Source organism: Cloeon dipterum, chromosome 1 (genome assembly GCF_949628265.1).
Source record: "Cloeon dipterum chromosome 1, ieCloDipt1.1, whole genome shotgun sequence".
Classification (NCBI taxonomy): Eukaryota; Metazoa; Arthropoda; class Insecta; order Ephemeroptera; family Baetidae; genus Cloeon; species Cloeon dipterum.
This window is the reverse complement of record NC_088786.1, coordinates 41,243,456-41,267,077: the sequence shown is the minus strand read 5'-3', so window position 1 is coordinate 41,267,077 and position 23,622 is coordinate 41,243,456. Positions and strand designations below refer to the sequence as shown.

The 23,622-nt window shown below is 41.4% G+C and overlaps 4 protein-coding genes across 4 annotated transcripts; 1 reads left to right on the top strand and 3 right to left on the bottom strand.

The window, feature by feature from the left end:
- Nucleotides 1-54: 54 nt before the first annotated feature.
- Nucleotides 55-2,549, bottom strand: LOC135948350 (G-protein coupled receptor Mth2-like). The gene is made up of 5 exons (XM_065497576.1): nt 2,018-2,549; nt 1,304-1,580; nt 1,166-1,247; nt 591-745; nt 55-542 (listed from the first exon to the last, which is right to left on the bottom strand). Exons 1-5 carry the CDS (start codon nt 2,255-2,257, stop codon nt 127-129), a joined length of 1,170 nt encoding a protein of 389 aa, XP_065353648.1. The 5' UTR covers nt 2,258-2,549; the 3' UTR covers nt 55-126.
- Nucleotides 2,550-3,083: 534 nt separating this feature from the next.
- LOC135943371 (probable G-protein coupled receptor Mth-like 1) lies at nt 3,084-5,159 on the bottom strand. The gene is made up of 4 exons (XM_065489871.1): nt 4,855-5,159; nt 4,442-4,523; nt 4,231-4,388; nt 3,084-3,521 (listed from the first exon to the last, which is right to left on the bottom strand). The coding sequence occupies exons 1-4, from the start codon at nt 4,925-4,927 to the stop codon at nt 3,121-3,123; spliced, it is 714 nt and encodes a 237-aa protein (XP_065345943.1). The 5' UTR covers nt 4,928-5,159; the 3' UTR covers nt 3,084-3,120.
- Nucleotides 5,160-7,492: 2,333 nt separating this feature from the next.
- LOC135945467 (G-protein coupled receptor Mth2-like) lies at nt 7,493-10,641 on the bottom strand. The gene is made up of 6 exons (XM_065493187.1): nt 10,371-10,641; nt 9,591-9,859; nt 9,269-9,530; nt 9,132-9,213; nt 8,461-8,636; nt 7,493-7,991 (listed from the first exon to the last, which is right to left on the bottom strand). Exons 1-6 carry the CDS (start codon nt 10,609-10,611, stop codon nt 7,531-7,533), a joined length of 1,491 nt encoding a protein of 496 aa, XP_065349259.1. The 5' UTR covers nt 10,612-10,641; the 3' UTR covers nt 7,493-7,530.
- Nucleotides 10,642-13,194: 2,553 nt separating this feature from the next.
- Atf3 (Activating transcription factor 3) lies at nt 13,195-23,408 on the top strand. Its single transcript, XM_065476930.1, has 4 exons — nt 13,195-13,412; nt 17,389-17,860; nt 19,160-19,267; nt 20,401-23,408. The coding sequence occupies exons 2-4, from the start codon at nt 17,408-17,410 to the stop codon at nt 20,692-20,694; spliced, it is 855 nt and encodes a 284-aa protein (XP_065333002.1). The 5' UTR covers nt 13,195-13,412; nt 17,389-17,407; the 3' UTR covers nt 20,695-23,408.
- Nucleotides 23,409-23,622: the final 214 nt, after the last annotated feature.

Below are 23,622 nucleotides of genomic sequence, written 5' to 3'. Positions count from 1 at the left end.
CACTGCTCTCTGAACCGCAGCTTCCTTAACGCGTCATATTTTGTGTTTTTTAGACAAACAATTTAAATTCTTAAAAGAAATTTATAATAATTTTATTAATTCCGTGCAAATCAGGAGATTGGCGAATCAATTAACCCTAACAGTCTGTCTAGCCGAGCAAAACCACTGCTTCAACTGGTCACGCGTGTTTTTATTGGACCAAACGCAGAGCCAGAAAATCAAGACGCCGCGCAAGCAGTTGACAGCATCCGTAAAGTACCAAATTTCCGACGGTCCGCCGACTGCCAAGGAAACAAACTCCAAAATCCAAGTGCATCCCATCAGAAGGAAGAGTTTGAAGAAGAGCTTGAGATGTTCCTTGTCCTGCTGCTGCTGCTTCTTGGCGTTTCCGCAGTGCACGCTGCATCCCTCGCCGTGGAGCACGCGGCTCGCGTCCCTTTTTGCTCGACACAATCTCACGGCGGTCACCAAGAAGAGGAAGCAGTTGATCAAAAGCAGAATCAACACAGGCCCGTGGAAATAAATCAATTGGCTCCAGAAATCTGTGATTTAATAATGAGGTTTGGATTTATTTTTATAATTCAACTTACTGTTAAACCAACAGTACGTTTCTCCGACTCCAGGACTGAATATTTCGTGGTTTGTGAAGTGGTCCAGAGTGATGGTGATTGCGGAAATGATGAATGGCGTGCACCAAGCGTACACGGAAAAGTTCTGAAACTGTTTATTTATTCGCTTTCCGAACCTGGAATTTAAATAAGGAATTTTTCGTTTAAGAGCGTTTTTGACGAAGATTATGAGCCCACCAATCGATTCCTGAGGGTCGAATTAGGTAAAAATGATGTTTTTCCGTTATATAACGTGCGAACTTTTTTCCCGCCAAAACAATATGAACGTATTTGCGAGAACTGCGCGTGCGTCAGAGCTGGCTGGATCTGACAAAGAAGTCATTCGTACAGGTGGTCTCTCTGCAAGTGCTCAAACCAGCTCTGACGCATGCGCAGTTCTCGCAAATACGTTCATATTGCTTTGGCGGGAAAAACGTTCGCACGTCACGCTGCACTTTTTTAACGGAAAAAATATCAAATTTAGCTAATTCGACCCTCAGGAATCGATTGGTGTGCTCAGAAATTTCATCAAATACGGTTTTTTTAAAGATTTCTACCCTTTGAATGTGATGTAGATATCGATGCACATGACGTTCAGCCAGAAAAAAGAGGCCAGAAAGAAGTAATGGGTGATGAAACCTTAAAAAATGGGAATTCATTTTTCAGTGGTCCTCCGCCAAGCTTTTCCAACTTACAAGTGATTTTGCAAATGTAAATATGGACGGTATCGCCAGTGATGGAGATGACAGTGAGTCCGACGAAGGTCAAGAGCAGGCTGCCCGACTGACAAAGCACCGAGCGCACATGGACCGAGCGCAGTTCCTGAGTCAGGCAAAGCGCCGCAATCGTCAGCAGCAGGAAAATGGCGCTTATCACGAAGAAAATCCGATAGACTATCAACGTCCAGGATTCAGCGCCGTCGGACAGAGGCTCTTCCAACTCGGAGCAGATGATCACGCTGAGTGTTCCATTCTGACGGGAGAATTAAATATAAAGACCGTCTTTGACGCAGTTTCAGAGCCCACCAATCGATTCCTGAGGGTCGAATTGGGTATGGGTGATATTATTTCTGACTATAAAGCCAAACGCGACGCGCGAACTTTTTTCCCGCCAAAACTATATGAACGCGTATGCGTGACAGCTAGTTTGAGAACTTGCAGAGAGACCACCTGTACGAATGACTTTTTTGTCACATCCAGCCAGCTCTCACGCATGCGCATTTCTCACATACGCGTTCATATAGTTTTGGCGGGAAAAAAATTCGCGCGTCGCGTTTGACTTTTTAGTCGGAAAAAATTATCATCTATACCTAATACGACCCTCAGGAATCGATCGGTGGGCTCAGAAACTTCGTCAAATACCGTCTTTATAAGAAAGGAAATATTTTTAGTTGTATTTATTAATTTCACCTGGTGAGGAAGAAGACAGAAATGGTCAACGCCTATCATGTTATATTCTTCCCTTTCTTCGTTCGGGAAAAAAAGCGATCCGTTGGTCAGAATTCTGAACTCGTCCTGCTTTTCAGTAGCTGACAGGAAATGCCCTATTTCGCATTTGCTGTGGTAGACGACGTGAAAGTACTCGCTCATTTCCACCGGTTGAGTTTCCTGCACGTCCCACACGTCGATCTTGCCTAAACGCCGAGCCATGTTTATTTTTTCCCACAAAGCGAATTCTAAATCAAATGTCAATAAATAAATTAAATTAAATCTTTGGCTCTGCACTGTCGAATGCACTTTCCGAGGAGGCACGGACAGGCCCACCACGCGTTATTATTTTCCCGCCAAAAGGTGCCTTCGGGGTAGAAAGAGACACTGCCAGGTCCGTCATACGGCACCTGGAGACTGCCATTCGGAAGCAATTTCCCGACCTTCAACCTGGTTCGCAGGTGGGACTCGCAAAGCTCCTGATTTCCCAGCGCTGGAGTGGACGCCAGGACAAACAGCAGCAACGAAATCATTTTTTAAACTGCGCGTTGTTTGTTTTAATGCCTTCCGCAATTTCCTAGCCGCAACTTCCTTCAAATTCGCGGTATTTTTTGCTCAAAATCTAATGGAGATAATAAGAAGCAAGCTTGACAACTTCATTGCTATACATTTTTTTAAAGTGCTGCGCGCCAGCCGACGCCATTCCTGCGCATAACACACAATAACAGCGAAATTTCTGTCGATACGGATGATTAAGAAATTTTTCATGGACCGAAATGTTGAATTTTATGCTCTGTTAAATTTCATCACTGATTTGTATTAGATAAAAATTTAAAAAAATTAATCCACATGATTTCTTGTACATTTTTTTAATTTTTTATGCTGATCACATAGTGTTCGTCTTCATAAAATAAAAATTTTGTCATTTTTAATGATATTACGATTTTATTTTACATAAAAACAGCTTGAATTTAGTTCTGCTGAAAGAGTTAACTGGAATGATATGCAACCCGCAAAGAAAAACTGCTGTGCGGCACAGTTTCCCTTCCCGCACAAGGCGAATGCAAATATTATTTTTCGAATTTTTACATCAGGAACCGATTTTTAACTTTATCCAAGATGGAGTCAAACCGGTCCCTCAGCAAAACGCGAGTATTTGCGTTTGACCAGACGCAGAACCAGAAAATGAAGACGCCGCGCAGGCCGTTAATGGCGTCGGGCAGGTACCAGACTTCGGGCGGCCCGCCCACGGCCCACGAAATGATCTCCAGGAACCAGGTGCAGCCCATCAGCAGGAACAGTTTGGCGTACAGCCTGAGCCGCTGTCCGAAGCGTCCGAAGACCCGCGTGTCCTCGTCGTGCAGCGCGCGGACCGCGTCCCTCCTTTCGCGGCGCAGTTTCAGGGCAGTCACGCAGAACAGGTGGCAGTTGATCAGCAGCAGAAACAACACAGGCCCGTGAAACAATAAAAATTCGCTCTTCTTGTCTAGAAAAAATTAAACTATTTTATTGACGCCATTTTTAGTAATTGTTTTGGCTCATTGATCACCGGGGCGCAGATATGGCGTCTGGTAGAGTATGGCGGGAAATTTATAAACCAGCTGATTAGCCCGGCAATTGGGGAATCGACTGTTAGATAGCGCATCAGGCTAACGGAAATGTAACAAAATACGCTGGAATGAAACTATTAGGTCAGCACGCCCCTTTTTCGACGCTTCTGATTGGCCGCTGGACTGTCTCCTGATTGGCCTACATTATTTCCACGCCATAATTAATTCTGACCGGCAGGAACCAAACACAGATCGCAACCCGATTTCCCGGTGGGAATTGCGACTGCGCAGAAGGTTTTAATTTTGTTCACGCATGCGCAGTAATAATTTTCAGTCCCCCAGTGAGATTAAGAAGCGATATGAACATACTGCGCATGCTTAAGATGCGCACAAGTCTACTGCGCAGCTTCTAAATAGGCGAATATGCTAACGACTGTAAATTTTGACGCCACATTGCCTTCTGACTTGTGGGAACCAAAAGATCGCTCCCCCGGTGTCATTGATCCTGTTTGATACCTCAAAATGGCGCCAATTGTTCAATTCTGCTGTCATTTTATATGAAAATTTTAAGAATTGTTTAGAAATAATTAAAATCTCAGAATTTAATTTGACAGACGCCATTTTTGTTTTATTATTTCTACTTACTCGCGAACCAACAGGAGTATTGTCCAATGCCCGGGCTGAACCATTGGTCTTCGGCGACGCAATCGAGGATGGCGGTTGTTGTGGTCAAAAAAAGCGGCACGCTCCACGCGAACAAACACAGTTTTTGGCAAGTCCGTTCACTCGTTCGTCTGAGAAATCTATCCGAAAAATTGTAAGCGCAAGTTGATATAATTTAAATTATTCGTCTCACCCGCTAAAAGTGATGTAGATGTCGACGCACATGACATTGAGCCAGAAAAAAGAGGCCATTGAGAAGAAGTAGGTCATGTACCCTGCAAATGTAGGCAAACCACCTTATTTTAATTATTAAATACAATTTAAATTAAATGTGCAACCCTAAAAATATCTTAATTTACAGAGGCTTAAAGTTGGACTATTATTCACAGTTTTCACAGTGTCTGAATTGATCCAAATTAAATGCCCAACAACTTTGCCACGCGGAAAATTTTCGTAAGTGAAAGGCCACTAAAATTAGACCAAAGATTTTAAAATATTCTGCATATTGAAGAGAACCAAAATCTTATTTTTTTAAAATTAATTGCGAATTATAACCGTCCTTAAAGAGTGCCATATCCAAATTTAAAATACTGAAATACAAATTACCAGTGATTTGGCATAGTTTAAGTTGGCCGTGGTCGTGGACGAGGTAGTTGAGCGTGAGGCCGACGTATGCCATGAGCAGGCTGCCCGACTGGCAGACCACGGAATGCAGGTGCAGCGTGCTCAGGTCGGAGGTTAGGAAGAGCGCCGCAAGGGTTAGCAGCAGGAAAAAGATGCTCAAAATGAAGAAAATCGGGTAGAATTTGAATTTCCCATTCTCCTCGACGCATTGGACAATTGGTGGCAAGCAGACCAAGGCGCCGATTTTATTTTCCTGATTTAAAGGAGAAAATTTTAATGGAATTTTTTAGTAAAGATTTTAACCTGCAGCGGAATAAGACACGAGTTGCTGACGCTGACGATTTGGTCTCTGAAGACGGACAGATTGTTCGGGAGAAATAGCGAGCCGTTGGCCAGTATCCGGAAATCGTCCTTTTCAAGAAAGATTGCACAGTTTTCGCACGCGGCCTCGGAGATGATGTGGAAATGCTCGCTCAAAATCACCGCACTCGTTTGCTCGCCTCTCCACACATCGATCGAAATTGCTGATAGGTTCCGGAACTGTTTCAACCCTTCCAGCATACCTTAAGAGGACATTCAGGCGATGAAAAATTATATTTGTTTCAAAATAAACACCGCATGTTATTTATGATTTGTTTTTAAGACGATTAAAATTAAAAATAAAATAATACTGCTCCCAATTTAAATGTAGCACCTTTTGTCCTTCGTAAGAATATTAAAGACACAGAAAATTTATCAGAAATAATCTATTTTAAAATTTAACTGATCGCGTTTTCGTATAAAAATCCCAAAAAATGTCATAAATTTTACAATTATGTGTTTTTTCAAGGTCCTAAACGGTCTGCCAGGACGCTGAGAAAATTCTAAACTTAATTTTCAGATTTTCATTAAAAATTAAAATAAAAAACGACCCTTCTATGGATTCGTCTCATCTTAATTGCGAAAAATCTGAAATCAAAATTTTTGATTTTTTATTTTCTCACTTTGGTCGCAGATCCTGACGCAGTTTGCTTTGAGGCAAGGGCATGTCCACCAGAAGCCTTCCTCTCGCCAGAATGTGCCATTTTCCACAATCCGCCTGCCGATCTCGTCCTGGACCTGGAGGCTGCCGTTCACCACCCTGGTCCTCAAGGGAATTTCGCAGCGCTCGGTTTTCCCAAAAGCCGGAGCAAAAATAAGCAGCACTAAAGGCCACACAGCCCCCATTTCTAGCTAGAAATCATTGACTGGCGTGTTTTAAAAAGTTCTAACCCCTTGTGGCGAACCGCGAGAGAACAAAAATGCAGAAAGCACAAAGGCGGTGATTGTGAGAAAAAGAGGGGAAAGAAAAATGACTCAACGCGCTCTCTGACAGATTCTATTTTGAAGCACAGTTCACGCTATTCTCAGAACTGCATTTTGCAAAATCTGCATGTACGCATTCAATCTCGATTTTTTTATGTTACAGAAATAAATTGAAATTTTATTAAATTAAAAATAATAATTAATCCTAAAAAAGTTAACTAGTTTTCTCGAGTTTTTAACTTAATTGTAAATTTATGTACTTCTGTTGGATTAAATACAATTAAATTTAGAGCTGGAAATATAGGAGTTGAGCGAGAAGAGCAGTGACGGCTCTCTCGTCGAACACAATGCCTTGTTCTCTTTTCTCATTAGCATCCGATCTCCTCTTTAAGCGCCGCTCCCACAACATTGATCGGATCGCTTTCGTAAGGCGGCATTTTTTTAGATCTTTCTCACTGACTTTAATTATATTTTATGAGTTATGGCGGGATTTCCCAGAGGCATATTATGTCGAAATAACCTAGTTTGTTACAGGACATTTTCCCGGAAAATCAGCCTCTCGGAGAGTTATAATTATGAATTAATCAATAAATTTTGAAAATTAAACAAACGGCCACTTAAATTTGTCTTATGAATGGAATAAAATGTTGCCCTGAGTTTATTCAACATGTCTGGAAAATTTCAGGACGCTGAAACTTATGGTTTTTGGGAAATAAAGGGTCAAAGGTTGAAAAATTGATATTTTTCTCAGGTGAAAAAAGGAAAAAAATTAAAAATTGCAGTACAGGTTAATTTTTACCCTCGGATCATGCTTGGTTTCCCCCTTGAGGTTAGAAAAGACTATCAGAAGGGTTAAGACTTCGAACCCTGGCGTCAGGGTGCCCTCAAGCGATCGATTTAATTAAATTTCCATTTTGTAGCCACTTTAAATGACGCCTAACGGGCTCTGTATTGGTTCGATTTGCAAAATTTTCGCATCGTTGGAACGGAAACGTCAAGAGCTTTCAGAAAATGTCTAATTCGTTCCTGTGGAAGCTATACCAGGGTGCAAAAAATCAGTTTTAAACTAGGTGTTCGAAGGAAATAAGTTTTCACGATTTTTTTCCAAATTCCGAAATTTAATTTTATGTGTAGGATATTTTAGAAAAAAATATGCATACGTTTGGAAAACGATTTTTATTCAAATTTGTACAGATAATTTACCTGCAAACTGTAAGAATTTAATTAGATTAAATTTTATCCAAGAGGCTGTAACAAACTTTGATCATGATCAAGTCTTTTCAGTTGAAGAAACTCATTTTTCAGGAAAACAAAACAATTTTTTTGCATTGGAAAAGGTTTTTGAATAATTTTTCCTGTCATTTTCGCCGGAAATCATTGGTTTGGCATGTAAAACTTGCGATCGGCAGAAATATTTAGCGATGAAAATTGGGTGCGAATTTTCATCCTGGTGGACAGAGTATTGATTCTTTGCCTGATGGGCGTTCTTCTCTTCTCATTGCAAAGCACGCAGAACCAGAAAATAAAGACGCCGCGCAGGCCATTAATGGCGTCGAGCAGGTACCAGACGTAGGTCGGCTGACCGTTGACGGCCCACGAAATAATCTCGAGGAACCAGGTGCAGCCCATCAGCAGGAACAGCCTGACGAAGAGCCACAGTTGGGCCCTGTCCTTTTTGCTTGCGGCCACCTGGGAGTCCTGATTCTTGCGCAGCACCCTGTCCACTTGCTGCTTGGCCCGCGTCAATTTCCACACCGTCAGGAAGAAGAGGAAGCAGTTGACCAGCAAGAGCAGCAACACCGGCCCGTTGAAGTACAGCAGCTGGCTCCAAACGTCTGAATTTAAATTCAATTATTTCCGAATTTTAAAAATAATGCACACAGACCGTCTCTGACGATGTTTCTGAGCCCACCAATCGATTCCTGAGGGTCGAATTAGGTAAAGTAGGTATTTTTTCCGTTAAAAAAGTGCAGCACGAACGTAAGAATCTTTTCCCGCCAAAACTTAATGAACGTATTTGCGAGAGCTGCGCATGCATCAGAGCTGTCTGGATCTGACAAGAGGTCGTTCGTACAGCTGCGGTCTCTCTGCAAGTGGTCAAACCAGCTCGGACGCATGCGCACTTCTCGCAAATACGTTCATTAAGTTTTGGCGGGAAAAAATTCTTACGTTCGCGCTGCACTTTTTTAACGGAAAAAATATCCACTTTACCTAATTCAACCCTCAGGAATCGATTGGTGGGCTCAGAAACATCGTTAAAGACGGTCTTTAATGATTTTGTTGGGTGTATTATAAGTAAAGTACCTTTGAACCAACAGGATTCTTTATTGTCTCCATCAGGGATTCCGATTCCAGGACTGAACCACTTGTCTTTAGAGAGGCAATCAACTGCGACAGTAATGATGGATATCAGGAGCGGCGTGCACCACGCGTACACGGACAGTTTTACGAAGGCTCGCCCGCTGGTCCGTTCGTTAGAACTATATATTGGCAGAAAAATGCAATTTCATCAATTTGTATTGGCCAAAAGAGTTGACAATTCACAAAAAGATCAGTTTCTTTCTGGAAATAACCACAATTTTGTATGTTATAACCGATTCCTGAGAGTCGAAGGTCGAAATAGGAGAACTAAATGATTTTTCTACTCGAAAAGGAGAGGAACAAATTGAAACGCACGTTGCTTTGGCGCGCAAAACGTTTGAATCTTTCAGTTCTACTGCGAAAGCGTCACCCCTCTGACGTCACAGCTCTCTCACAATCAGCTGTCAATGCCAAAGCAGGAAGCATGGCTGTGACGTCAGAGGGGTGACGCATAGTACGCAGTAGCGACCAAAAGATTCAAACGTTTAGCGCGCCAAAGCAACGTGCGTTTTGATTTGCGCGAAAAATATATTTATTCCACCTATTTCAACCCTCAGAAATCGATTGGAATGTGGTTTAAGTTGTTATTTAAATTCAATATTCGCTTTTCTCACCCGGTGAAAGTGTTGTAAATGTCGATGCACATGACGTTGAGCCAGAAAAAGGACGCCAGAGAGGAAAACTGGATGACGTAGGCTGCGTGCAAAAGAATTATAAAAACAATAATCCAAATAAAATCATAAATTCGCACCAGTAATTCTGCAAACGTAGAAATGGCTGTTGTGGCCAGTTGCGTAATTGAAAAGCGTGCCTCCGAAAGCGACGAGCAGGCTGCCCGACTGGAAAACCACCGAGCGCATGTGCACCGAGTGTCGTTCTGGAGAAACGCAAAGCGCCACCAGGGTCAGAGTCAGGGAAACCACGCTGATGGCTACCAAAATTTTGTAGATTTGGAACTTCAAATCCTCGTCGGCGGGCTGCTCGCACACGTAGACGCGGAATTCGTTGTTTTTCTGCGTCACACACGGAATTAATCTCTTATAAATATTATTAATTTTGTAAAGAAAATATACCTGAGGAATGAGACAAGATTCCGCGGTGTTCAATTCAAGGCCCTCGGTGGAATTTTCGCTGTACGGGAAAAAGAGCGAGCCATCGGACAAAATCCGAAATTGCCCGTCGAGTAAGGAGCCGTGCTCCTCGGCACACCCAGAATCCGCCTCGTGCAAGATGTTAAAGTGCTCGCTGATTGGGACCGTCTGATTCTCACCACGGTCGCTGTTCCAAACTTCAATCGATTCGGGCAATGCAGATTTTGTTATATTTAATTTCGCGATCAAACCTAAAATGCAAAAATGCGGTTTTAGAGGAATTTTCTTTTTTTAATTAATCAAGTTGTCAAGACCAAAATTGACACTGGTTTATTCTGTCATAATTTTGAAATTTTAAGGAGAACAAAAATAATTAAAAAAACTGTTTTGAAGATTTATTTGCATTACATTTTAAATTAGACTTGTACCTTTTAATTTTAACTGGGCTTGTTTAAACTTCTTACAAATGAGACATGCTTAAAAGATTCAAGATAACACGTTCTTAGCTGGAAAATAGTAAAGAAATTTTAATAATATTTATTTTCGCGAACGTAAAAATTCCATTTAAACTAAAAAAAATAGGAAATTTATTTCACTCATCATTAAAATTCCAACGACGAAAGGGAAAAATAAATGAAATGCTATTTTCTTTGGTTTCAAGACAATTTAGACGGCCTTAGACTATTTAAATTCGCGGGATTCAAGCTCAGAAAAATTGGCAACCTTCTAAAACTAACGGCTCTATTTTAAAATTATTCTCACTTTCTTTGCAGAGCCGAATGCAGTTACCCTGGGCGCAGGGACAGACCCACCAGAAGCCATTTTCCTGCCAAAAGGTGCCCTCTTCATAGGAGACACTCCTGTTGCCGGCGTCCAGCTCCACTTCCAATTTGCCGTTTTGCAACCTGGTGCCGTTTAAGACCTTCGCCCTCAGGTGCTTCTCGCAGAATTGGTCGCCCAACGCCGAGGCAAAGAGCAACACGAGCACCAACGAAGCCTCCATCCTTTCTAACTGCTCTATCCTATTGAGTGTATATACACATATATTGTTGATAACAAAAACCACTCACTTCCCGAAAAGTCTATGCATTAACGCGTCTTTTGCGGTGTTTTATTTCGTGGTTTTTGTTTAATCCTTTGGGTTGGTGATGTTGCTGTGCACGTGCGAAGGAAATTAGAATTAAAACAAATTTTTCCTCATCACAAAGACTTTTTTATTTATTAAATTCACAATATTTCCTTGTGCATCCACAGCCAGCCACAGAGATGAGGATGAGCAATATGAGGAATTATCTTTAAAAAAAGTGGATCCAACAGAATTTTAATTTAATGTATTGCATTTGCTTGTTCAAATATATCGTAATATTGATTTTTCTTACTTCACCATCCCGTAGAGTTCGAAATCAGAGGAAAATTTTCCAAAAGGAAAGTGTCATTTGCGTTTTTAGACCCTTCGGAAACCTCCAGGAGATTTTGGGTAACAGTGAGAAATAACTTTGAATCCACCAGGATTCCACCGAGATTATTCGTAGGATCCACCTGGATTGTCAACTATGGCGTATCAGGGTGCAATAAGATGAATTTAGTTTGAAATGCGAGCAAAGAGTCAATCCATATGTCACGAAAAGTGCGTGCGTATTTTGAAAATAATAAAATATATTATATTCTTGTTTGTTAGGAAGCACTTCCGCGCGCGCGGCTCGGCGTTCTCGTTTTTCGGCTGCTCGCGCGAGAGGAGAGTTTAATTTTACGGTCGGCTGGCTCGACTGCTTGGCACCACCCTCTTAAAACACAAAACGCGAGCACCAGATCCTGCTCTCTCACATTAAATACACAGAAAAATAATAAAACAACACGCATAATCAGCTTACAGATCATACAAAGCGAGTTAAATGCCACCAAAGAGCCAAAAATAAATTCGCAGACTGAAAAAATTGGATTAATTTAAGTTTTTTTCAGTTTAATAATTATTTTCTGTGCTTTTTAACTGAAAATTTCGAATTGGACGCTTTCACTCCGCATAATAATTAGATTTACGCGGCACAAAAGCAGTTTATATACATATTTTATTTATTGCATGCATGGGACGCAACGAGGAAAATATATGAATAGAGCCGCTCCCTATTAAATTCTCTCATGTGTGTGTGTTCGTTATTTATTGTTATTTTATCTCTCATGTGTCGCAGGGAGACGAAATTGGTGCAGGCTCGTCTCTGCGCTCTGCTCTCGTGCCTTTTATTATTTTGATCGAGCAAATTTTTAATTGAATTAACTGCTGCTGCTGGTTGAATTAGAGGCCGAAACGAGCGAGTGCGCCGCGCGGCAGCAATGTCAAGGCCCGCATGGCTCCGCGACGCATGTGTGTGCTCAGAATTTTTATGTCCACCGCGCGGCCAGGGTGTCCCGGCCGGCACTCTGCCTGCGTGCACGCGCCGCTTTTGGCTCTCGTTTCGGCTCAACAGACGCAATAATTTCTTTCTCACTCTCCAAAACGATTGTTGCTTTATTTGACGGAGGAATAATTCATAGAATGTCACGCCCCTGAGTCCGGGTTCGAATTTTCACCGGATTTTCGGGGAGAAACTGAAATTAAAAACATAATTCTACAAGAATTTTCGATTTCCCGCGTTTTTTCCCCAAGCAACGCCCCTTCATTGGATTTTCCGATTGGATCCGTGCCGCCATTTTTAAATTCCCACCGGTTACGCCCCCCCTAACGAATTTCTTCTCTTATAAGATAAGAAAACAGCTCTGCGAGAGAAAATATTTACATTTTTTGGGAGAGTAATAGAGAAATCAGTGTGTATTATACACACGGACGGCGCGGCAGAAATATCAAAACAATCGACGAGTAGAGCGAGATAAGCCGGCGCGTGTGCACATACAGAGTTGAAACTACAGTTATTATAATCTTTTATTTATTTGACTCTCTCGGTACATATCCAATTTAATCTGCGCGCACAGTCAACAAAAATAAGCAAATTTGCTTTGCTGCACTCTTCACTCGCCGCGAGTTCCCGGAATAGAGACTTTTTTCGGTGTTCGGCGACTTTGAAAGAATAATTTTATCGCGCGTTTGATGAGGTGCAAAGTTGGTGAAACTAATAACTTTCACGTGCCCTTCAGATTGGAGTGCATCTTTTAATAACAACGTGAGATGCTGGGATTCGATCTCTCGGATCGCTGCTTTATTACAGCCATCGGACGCCGGAGAATCGTGTCTTGTGTGTTTAGTTAGATGCGAATGAGCAAGGCAAATCGCGCTGCTTAATTTATTATTTTCCATTGTGCATAACAGCCAGCGCTGCACCTGCGGCCGCCGACCTTGTTTCGCAACCCTTCGGCAACAGGTGCGCGACCTGGCAGACCCAATTAACATCGAAACAGAAACACGGATCGAAGAAAATTGCAAGAATTCTCTATTTTTCCCGCCGAAAACCGAGATTTAAAAAATTCTTGGCGAAATCAGGCTTTATTCACGCCTTAAATTATCATTTCCCGCCAATTCGGGTGACGCCCCCGAAAATCCGTGCCGAAAATTCGGGCCGTCGGCTCGGCCGGTGGACGACGAGGCAAATGGGCAGCAGCAGCGGCGGGCGCGGAGCGGCCAATGGCTGCTCGGCGATGACATCATCGGCAGCCAATGAGCGCGCGGCTGGATGACGTGATTGGCTATTCCGGGCCGGCCGCGAGATGCTGGCTGGCGCTGGCGGCGCGCAATGCTAGTACTCGGCCGATTGGCGCCCACTGAGCAAGCTTCGCAGCATCGGAGGCTGTGTGTTGGCCCGCTGGCTCGCTCGGCAGGTGAGTGCCGCACCACCCGCACCCCCCACCACGCCCCCTCGCACCCCGCCGCACCCACCTGTGGCTCGAGGACGCGCGGACGCGCACGGACACACGGCTCCTCCGCGGTGTCCGCCGCCGCCGCCGCAGCCGCAGTCCCACGGCCGCGCCTTCTTCGTCGTCTTTTTCTTCTTTCTTTTCTTTGCATCGCGGCAGCCGTGACCTATGCTTTCTTGCCGCTTTTCTCGCACTAACACAACACACCGACAATCGGGCAAAGTGGCACACGAAACGCGCCTCCTCGCCCGCCGGACGCCGGACACTGTCCCACTGGGGGAAAACCCAATTAATTTCTTTGTTTATTTTTTATTTTGGATTAATTTTTTGCTATTTCATATTTTAAAAAAATTCTTTAAATGTTCGGGACGGTGATTTAAATTTTTTTATTGTATTTTCAATGAAATTTTATAGATTTGCGGAATTTTTGCCTATTCATCTGCAAAATTTAAATTAAATTTTCTCCTGACTGGCCTTTAAACTCGCCATTTTGAATTTTAAATATATCTATTGCGATTAATTTATTTAAAAATTTGAAAGAAAAAAATAAGAAAGATTTTTTAAATTTTATTTAAAAATGGCGACGAGCGTCCGCTAAAGGAAGCACTTAAAATTCCAAATTATATCACCGCCAAAGACGCGGGTAACCTGTTTTTTGTTAGGTTGAGGAGCAATACTTTCGTAGCCACGTTGGTTGTGCAATTATTTTTTAATTATATTTCGAATTCTTGACCCTGGGAAAGCTAATTTGTTTAAATGTGGCAGCAAACAATTTATTTCGAGCTAAACAGTCAATTGTTTCGTCCCTAATTACTATTTTTAATTGAAAATATTGTTTTTACCAAGTTAATTTCATAACTGCCGATTTTAGGACCTTAAATCCACTTTTAAAATTTAAATTCCAGAGCATTTGACATAAAAGACGAATATTTTTGAAGGACAAACAGCCATTTTCAAGTTTTTCTCTGCGCTTACGTAGAAAATTTTATCCTTAATATATTTTGCCGATTTTCTCTTCAATCCTTCGCCCGAAAATTTATTTAACAGGGTGCCGAAAACCTTCATTCTTTAAATTTTAATTACTAGCTCATGACCTCGACTTGAAACACTGTCAAAGAGCAATTTTTGGAGAAATTGAGGCAGCAAACGGCAATTTAAAATAAAAAATCTGCGCAATAGAGGAAATTTTGACCATTCCGACCGCAAATTGTAGATTTTCCCATGGAAAAAATTCATTTCTCGCGCAAGAAATTGGTTAAAATCGAATTGTAAAACTCAGTGGTGAAAAAGACCTTTAGCTTTTCGAGAAAAACCTTCGTGAAAAAAATTAAAACCAAAAAATAAAAATTGTCCATTTATTTTTCGTCGTTTTTAATCTTTTAAAGTGGGTTAAAATTAAATTTGCTACAAATATTTCCAGTAATTTTTAAAAAAAGGACTTTTCTAAACAGTTTAAACTAAAAATTTGACCATTTATCTTCGTGGATTTTCGTTCCTCTCGCCGTCGATATCCATTCCAACGGTGCATTAAACGTTCTGGATAATCTCTTTGCTATGAATTAAAATAAAATAGTCCTCACCTTTTGAAAAGAACAATTGCGAATCTTTGGTATTTGTTTAAAGAACAAAATTCGATGAATTTGTGCAATTTCGGCGCATATTTCCGAACTAAAGCGACGCGGAATGAATTTAAAACAAGGCGGTTGGTGTCCAAAGTTGACAGACCGGCTCGTTTGCTTGATTAAGTGAGATATATTGACAATAATTGGAACAATCAGTCATCTCAAGCATGTAAAAACAACATGCTGGTGCGTTAACCGCTTCAACACAACTGACGGGGAAATTAATCAAATAAAATGTTTACATTTTATCGTAGTAAAGTATATTCATATCGTATTATAAATTAAATCGATTCCTTTTGTTGAAAAAGCTTGACTTTTAACTGTGTTTCCGATTTCCTCTGGGAGGCTGCTGCCGTCGTTTTCAGCATAAAGTTATTTTTTTTCTTCTTATTCTGCGTTCATCCCACGCACTCGAGGCAGCTGAGTTAGTGAACGAGTGTGAGCTAGGGCATTTTTTTTTGTATGTGTGTGTGTGTGTGTGTGTGGTGTGTGAATAGCTGGCTGGCTGGTAAATATGAAAGAGGCAGCTTGTTTTAAAGTCGCGGCATTTGTTCGCGCCGCGCAGATAAGAGTTTTGACTCGGCGGTCCGAGAGCTGCGCCGCGCTTCAATGTGTGTGCGTGTTTGTGTTCCTTTGAGAGAGCCTTCCAACGCCGCCCAACCGCCCGCCCGCTCTCCACTCTCGACCCAATTCCACCAATTTCTCCACGCCACGGCCTTCCTGAAGGATTCACTTTTATTTTTTTGACAAATTTGATTATTTTAAAGAGCTAAAATGCATTTTTATATATGTTGTACGTATAAAAGCCCAGAAAACGGTATTGTTTTCTAAGGGAAAATAATTTTCTATTTAATTCATTCCATTAAAATTATTTTTTCAGTGAAATTTTGATCTCCTTTGAATTTTCAATGATTGAAAAAGAAGCGAAAGGATTTTATTTCAATTTTTTCGAGTGTTTTATCGTTGAAATTTATCTTAGCCTAAATCTATAATTTTTTGGCACTTTTAAAATAATTTTATTATGGAAAATTTCCACTTTGTCGAGTGTGTCAGGTTTAATTTTACAAAACTAGCTGATTTTTCAAAAAATTGACACTTTCAGATTTTGTTTTTAATTTTTGACTCAGGAAATTTACTCTAAACTGATGAAAATAACGTTCGTTTTATGTATCTGAATGATATCTAATTAATTTTTAAATTGAAAATTGACCAGGAACGGAATTTTTTGCAAATTTGCGAATTTGCAAAAGTTTAATTTTTTTCTAAAATATGCTAGGAAGTTTAGGGAACGATTGGACGAGTTTTGGAACATTTGAAATTAATTACAACCAGGTTTACTTGAATTTACTAAATTTAAAGGTCACTTTTTTCGAAATTTCGATTTTTGAGGTTTTTAGATCACTCTGATTTGTGTGAGTTTTAGACCAAAATATAGCCCTTGGAATTCTGCCCAAGCACACCAAATTTCATGCACACACGTTCAGCAGTTCCGCTGCAATTACGGTTTCAAGATTAAAATCCGTTACGGACCCTGAGTGACCTTTGAAATGAAAATTTGTTTCTCGGTTGATGAATTTCAGTTAATCATGTTCAAACTAGTCTGGCACATTATTTAAACCTAAATGGTCCAATTGTAAGCCAGGTTCAATTTTCAGGGCCTGACCCTGACGTGACCCTGAGTGTTGAAATTGTAAAAATCGTTCAAAATCAGCGAACTTGGTGTCATTTATTAGGTTTCCGACCCCGAAAAACTCGAATTTGATGTCAAATTAACAAATTGACTTGTTTTTTTTAATATTTGATTTTTTTAAATTTCACTGCAGCCGTTTCTAATATCAATTTTGACTCCAAATTTGATTTCTTCTTTATATTGACTTCTAATTATTTTAATTCTTTCAATATTCCAACGGTCCCACCTATTTTTATTTAAACATCTTTTAAGAACTTTGAGATTTAATAATTTTCTTTAACGCACTTCATTTAAATACAGCTGACTAGCGTTTTATAATTTATATTTAATTACTAGTATAATTCCAAGTATTTTTGAAATAATTTATACCCATTTTTTAAACTTAAATTTCAAAATAAAACAAAAAATGCATTTAATTCTTTTAAAAATTATTGTTTCTTACGTGAATTTCGCTTGTTTACTGCGAAACTTAATAAATTTGCTCCTTTCAAATTAGAAATATGGATTAGAAAATTTAAAACTTAATACGTTTAGCAACCGATGAAAAAAATTAATTTTATTTACTATAAAAATAAGTAAAAAAAAATCAATTTTATTAATTTAAAGTGTTTTATTGATGTTGTTTCAGCTCGGCGAGCTTCTCTAGAATGTACAATTTAAACGTGAACGTGGCGGCGACGGCGGCGTCGACGCTGGCGGCGGCGGAGGGTTCGTGCGCGGCGCCGCGGACGCCGGAGGTGCTCAACTCGGTGATCGCGATGAGCAGCGGGCTCGGCAGTCCGTTCAGTTACCCGCACTCGGCGCCGGCCACGCCGATGGGCTGCTGCGGCGCCGCGCCGCCGGCCGGCGACGACTCGGGCGGAGGCGGCGCCGCGATGCTGCCGCCGCCGGCGCCGCCGAGCGTGCAGCACACGTGCTCGCAGCTGATAAAGGAAGGCCTCAAGCTGACCATCCAGTCCAAGCGGCGCCACCACTCGGCGGAGGCCGCCCCCGGCGGCGCCGCCGACCCCCTCGCCGCCCTCCCCGACGACCCCTCCGCCGCCTACTCCAAGCTCTCGAAAATGTATCACCACAGCGTCGGGTCATCCGGCGATGACGAGGTCAGTACATTTGTTGAATAATTGTTCTATAATTTGCAATAAAAAAAAAAACAAATTTTCTCTAAAATTTCCAGCGCTTGACCACATTTTCTTGGCAGATTTCGATTCCTCTGGTCGAGATGTGTCCTACAGCGTGTGAAACCCTTTTGGGAAACTCTTTGTTGTGAAATAAAATAGGATTTCGAGTAAGGAGACAGTTGAAACTTTTTAGACACTTTTCTAAAAAATTTACAAAGCTAATTATGTTACTTTCGGCTTCAATTTAATCCTAAGGTATGATTTCATGCATTTGCAACAAGCTTTGCATGATTTTTCAGTATCAATTCTCTCAATTTAAACACAAAATCTAAAATTTATAAATTTTTTCATACTATTGTTGCTCTTCTCCAAGTCAATTTTCGTGGTGTAATCCTTTGATAATTTTTTTCACAAGTCACGTAACACAAATTACAGCTAAAAAATTGCAATGCAACGTTTTTCCGGACAAATGCGGGTTTTTCAAAACAATGTGATCAGATTTAATGTCTACTAAATTGTGTTCAAAATGTAAGATCAATGATTACTATTTGTGTTAGGTAATTTATTTGTTTTTGCTTGCACAAACAAATTTCCCTTGTTGAAATGACGCAATATTTTCCCCTCGCAATCAATTCGAATAATAATTACACCTTTTATCTATCTCACGTGCTTCACGGCTCAAGATTGTTGCTGCAGATGCGACTGTTAATATAATTCTGTAAATTGCTTTTGCAACCTGTGCTGCACAAACAAAATCCTGTTTTCAACTAGTTTCGAAGCGCTTCCTGCATTCTCGTGCGCTCGTTCAAATCCATCTTTGTCCGCCGGTTGAATAATTCGAAGGTTCTTGCGTTAAATTTCATTAAATTCTTGCCGTAAGTGAAGGAGAAATATTTTTCACTCATTTAACAGGAGAGACGACGCTGTTGACTGACGCCTCGTTAATTTATTTGAATTAAGCGTGGAGCCTGTGTGGTCGAATGCCGAGCATTTGATCGCGTCGTTGCTCTTTTTACCAACCGAAACGTACGGTCATATATTTAAAAATGTTTAGACCGAAATAATCATGTCCCGATATGGTTGTTTTAAAAAGCCCGTTACGTATGTGAATGTGTAATCTGCAACAGGATGGCGCGGTAATATGCACCAGAAGAAGGGAAACCCGCGCGCGGTTTTGACTTTTGACTCGTCTGCCTCGCTTATCAATTAATTTCTAAATCTTTCCTCGTCGTGCCGCTTTTAATTTGTTGATTGAAACAATTTTCTTTCTGTTTTGTTCAGTTGACGACCGAGGACGCGGAGAGGCGGCGGAGACGTCGCGAGAGAAACAAAATCGCAGCCACCAAGTGTCGTCTGAAAAAGCGCGAGAAAACAGTCAACCTCGTGCAGGTTTGTTTGTTTGCTTTCCTCCTTCGCGCACCATGTGCTGTTTGCCCTTTCCCTCTCTCTCTCTCTCTTTCGTGTGATTGTGTACTTTGCAGTGTTGTCGCGTCAAACAATCTCTCGCAACGCACACAAATCGCCAGGCACGTCGCTAATGAATTCCAATCTACATTTCGGGAGACTGGCGATCAGCTGCTTTCCTGCTTCGCTCCGGTGCGCGACCGGTTGCATACCAACCTCACTTTATTTTTAACTTACAGCCGTTCGTTGAATGAAATTATTTCATGACGCTGTAGTTTGGATTTGAAATAAGAGTAAAAATTAAAAAGGTTAAATATAATATTTATTACTGTAAAGAGTGCAAAACTACTTATTCTTAATTTAAAGACTGTAAGTCATGTTTTTCGACAGTTCTGACTTGAAATTTGAAATCAGAAGGGTTGAAAAGACACCAATCTTGCTGAATTTGGACATTTTTCAAATGTTAACCCTGAGATTTGCGTCAAGGTAAGACCCTGAAGGTAGAAAATCGTGCCTTTCGACAGTTCTGACTTGAAATTTGAGCTCAGCAGGGTCGAGAACCTATGGAAAGACACCAAACTTGCTGAACTTTGACATTTTTAAATGTTTACCCTCAGGTTAACGTCAGGGTCAGACCCTGAATTTTGGAAATCGTTCCTTTTGACAGTCATGACTTTAAAATTGAGCTCATCAAGGTTGGAAAGACACCAACTTTGCTGAACAAATGGTTTTAAAATACGACCTTTCTCAGGGTCAAGTCAGGGTAAGACCCTAAAAGGTGAATTTTGCCGTCATGAATTCACAATTTGTGTTTTAGTTCTGAAAATGGCCGGAATTAATCAATTAGAGGAAAAATTTCAGGTGAGGTCAAAGGTCAAGCCCTGAATTTAAACTTAAAATAAACATTGTGGCAAACCTATAGTGGTTACAGCTTTGAAATTTGGAGTATTTGTGTAGAATACCATGGGCTACATATTTTCCCTTTATCGGACCTTAAAGTCTTCATTTTCGAAAAATAAACGACCTTGACCTTTGACCTGGAACATTATTTTGTCATAAAAAGAAAGTTCTCTCCGATCAATGCATCTCAACCCGATCCTAATTAAGAGTTTCGACAGGAGTCTGAGGTGCTGGACTCGCAGAACCAGGAGCTGAAGGCGCAGATCAAGAACCTGGAGAGCGAGCAGCGGCACCTGATGGACATGCTGACCATGCACCAGTCGTCCTGCCTGAAGCTGCAGCCGCAGTCCGAGTACGTGGACCCGCACCAGGTTGCCCCCCACCTGAGCCAGCAGCAACAGTTCGCCAACTACTACTCGACGGGCAGCCCCCCGCGGGGCTCGCCGCCCAGTTCGGCGTACCACGTGGACATGTACTCGGCACAGGGCATGGACAGCGGCTGCATAGCCTGACGGAGGCTGGGTTGCCCCCTCCCTGCCCCCGCCGTCGCCCAAACTCGGTCGCATTCCAGCAGCTGGCCCTGCCTTTCTGACGTCACTTGTCCCTGAATGACAGGACGCAAATTTTTTTTTTTGGTAAAAACGTGCTTTGTTTGTGAATTAAGGGTCCAAAATCGTAAATTTATTTATACCTGGCCATAAAATGGCTTCCTTGCTTAGATTTCCGGGATTTAAACCTGTTAAAATTTTGTTTGTCGCGGAAAATTGGCCGTTCGGATGAATCAGTGGGCGTGGCAATTTTCCGCAGTCCCTCTTTTGATTATCTCGCCTGTCAAAAGACTGAAATGGTCGCTCGTCCTTCTCTTTGGAGTATTTTTTAGAACTGCTGAGTATTAAAAATTCATCTGCTGGAATGCCTTTGGGTTTCGGACACACGCACACGCGCGGCGGCTGGCAACCCTGTTGATCTGATATTGGCCCTTTGTTTCTCCCAGACAATTCCATTTGAGTGATATTTACAAACGAAGATAGATGTTTTTCTATGGCAAGCTTTCTAAGCACAATGACTCTGCGAGTGTAAAAACAATAATGTCGACGAAAATGTATGTATTTTGCATTTCACGCGCCATATACACAATTTAGACGAGAGAAAGAATATTTTGGAAAGAGATTTTTACACGTTTTTACCTACGGAAATGCCATATAATGTTTACAAATGATTTGTCACACGCAAAATCGAGGTGTTGCTGGCGGACCCCGGTATGTTTACAAACAGCAGCCGCCATCTTGGCATCCAAGATGGCGGCCGTCTGTTGTTATAACGAGGTCCTCGGCACGGATTTGCTTTCGGAAACGGCTTTGACGGAAGAGAGAACGACGTGGCTCTATTTTGAACTCTGGCAAATGGTTAAATTAAGATTTTAATGATTAATTAGTTTTAAAAAAACTGAAGGAACACAAATACTTCTCCTCTTCCTCGAGCTCCTCTTCAGAAAGCATCTCCAGCCTGTGTGTATAATGAATTCTGAGCGCTGCCTGAGTGTATTGTTTAATAATTATTGTTTTCTCTCTGAACACGTGGTGCGCGCGGTGCCAATTAATCTCGAACTTGCATTTCCTGTCAACTCAAAGCTGTGCTTCCATGGCGACTTTGGATTTTGAATGAAGACGCGACGTCCTATTATTGTGTTCCAGTCAGTAGGTTTGTAAGGACCACACTAATCACCGAGAGCTAGAATGATTGTGCTTATATAAATATATAATTTTTTCCTATTTTCGCTTCGTCCGGTTTGCATTCACGGCAAACCGAGCCGAGGCTGTCCACGCCCGTTAATGTGCAGCCGCTTCTAACGCATGTTGTCCACTCCAATGTCCGCGTGTAGGCCAACAGAATGAGCGGCTGCAAGAATTGTTAATTGCAGGGATGGAAATCGTTATTTTCTATTTAAAATGTGTAGAGGAGCTCCGCTGGAGGGCAGCACCGTCCATTTTGTTTTTAGTTCTGGCTCGGGAAAGTCGAAAATGGGGCGTGAAAGTCGCCTTAATAAACGGGAAACTTGAAAAAGGGGGCGTGTCATTTGGCACAAGCAATGAGTTTTAAAAGGGGGCGTAGTAGTTGTCATAAGAAACGGGAATTTTGGAAAGGGGGTGTGGTAGTTCCCTCAAATGACGGGAAATTTGAAAAGTGGGCCTGGTAGGTGCCACAATCTACTGGAAATTTCTAAAAGGGGGGCGTGACAGTTGCCAAATCGATGAGAATTTTGAAAAGGGGGCGTGGTAGTTGCCATAAGCAATAAGGAATTTGTTAAGGGGGTGTGGCAGTTCCCTTTAATAACGAATAAACTTGAAAAAGGGGGCGTGTCAGTTTCCACAATCTATTGGAAATTTGAAAAGGGGGCGTGGCAGTTTCCACAATCATCGGGATATTTGAAAATGGGGCGTGGCAGGTCCGCGGAAACCTAAAAAAATATTTTTCCTCGCAACTATGAAATGGCGGTGCATTAAACTGACAAATTGGTGCCACCCAGCGGCAGCTCTGCGAACTAACCCGTGGCAACAAGCTTGCGATATGATCTGGTCCAAATTGAAAATTTCCATTCCTATTGTAGCGCGAAAGTAAAAATGATAAATGTGCTGCTTGGCGCGAGATTTTTCTGTCGTTTTTAGTTCGTAAGACGTGCGCATGCGTGCAGAAAAACAAATCGAAACAAAATATGAGAGACGGCGTTTGTTGTACCTGTGTTGCTTTTTTATACATGTATTGTTGTCGCCGCCGATCGAGAGGCACGCGTGAGAAAAGGAACGAACGAACGAACACTCCTCTTAGCTGGTATTATTATGTACGTCTAATTAATTATGTATGCATTCATTCAGCATTGAAGCGAAAGACACGCCGCGCCACGCCGCACGTGACGCGCGCCGCGATAGAAAAGAAAACGAAAGAATTTTCATATTCCAAATTGTTGTTACCACGATCGACGTCTTTGTAGCTGTTTCTCTTTTTTTATTAAATTATTTTAAGGCTTTAGGCTTAGCAGAAAAAACCAAGACAGAATTTTCTCTAAGAAAAGTTGCCATATATTATTGTGCTTTTGTATTTTCGTTTTCCAAAAATATCGTAATTATACACATTAAATAAGTAATTATTAAATATATTGTACCATTTTAAATCCGCCTGATTGCTGGAGTTCAAAATAAAAATTTATATCGAAATCAAAGTATTTAAATTTCGTCCGGATTTTAATCAAAATTTCCTCTCCTCCTGTTTCTGCGCGTTTAGAAATTTAAATTTCACCGCTGGAGAGCATTTAGATGAAATTTCCGATTTGATTAAATTACTCCCGCGCGTATGAATGAAAAGGAGTCAAAAACCAGTTTAATTTCACGAGAGCGCGCGCGGTGAGAGAGTGGCTGCGCATTGTGTCTCGCGTTCCGCGATTT

Coding starts and splice junctions, on each gene's coding strand:
- LOC135948350 (XM_065497576.1), bottom strand. CDS start 2,257: ATGGCTCGGCGTTTAGGCAAGATCGACGTGTGGGACGTGCAGGAAACT. Junction 1,581..2,017: donor TCTGTCTTCTTCCTCACCAG/GTGAAATTAATA, acceptor TTCTCCCGTCAG/AATGGAACACTCAGCGTGAT. Junction 1,248..1,303: donor TTACATTTGCAAAATCACTT/GTAAGTTGGAAA, acceptor CCATTTTTTAAG/GTTTCATCACCCATTACTTC.
- LOC135943371 (XM_065489871.1), bottom strand. CDS start 4,927: ATGGCATACGTCGGCCTCACGCTCAACTACCTCGTCCACGACCACGGC. Junction 4,389..4,441: donor ATCTACATCACTTTTAGCGG/GTGAGACGAATA, acceptor TTTTTCGGATAG/ATTTCTCAGACGAACGAGTG. Junction 3,522..4,230: donor ATACTCCTGTTGGTTCGCGA/GTAAGTAGAAAT, acceptor AATTTTTTCTAG/ACAAGAAGAGCGAATTTTTA.
- LOC135945467 (XM_065493187.1), bottom strand. CDS start 10,611: ATGGAGGCTTCGTTGGTGCTCGTGTTGCTCTTTGCCTCGGCGTTGGGC. Junction 9,860..10,370: donor CATTCGGCTCTGCAAAGAAA/GTGAGAATAATT, acceptor TTTGCATTTTAG/GTTTGATCGCGAAATTAAAT. Junction 8,637..9,131: donor ATTTACAACACTTTCACCGG/GTGAGAAAAGCG, acceptor GCCAATATATAG/TTCTAACGAACGGACCAGCG.
- Atf3 (XM_065476930.1), top strand. CDS start 17,408: ATGTACAATTTAAACGTGAACGTGGCGGCGACGGCGGCGTCGACGCTG. Junction 17,861..19,159: donor GGTCATCCGGCGATGACGAG/GTCAGTACATTT, acceptor TGTTTTGTTCAG/TTGACGACCGAGGACGCGGA. Junction 19,268..20,400: donor AAACAGTCAACCTCGTGCAG/GTTTGTTTGTTT, acceptor GAGTTTCGACAG/GAGTCTGAGGTGCTGGACTC.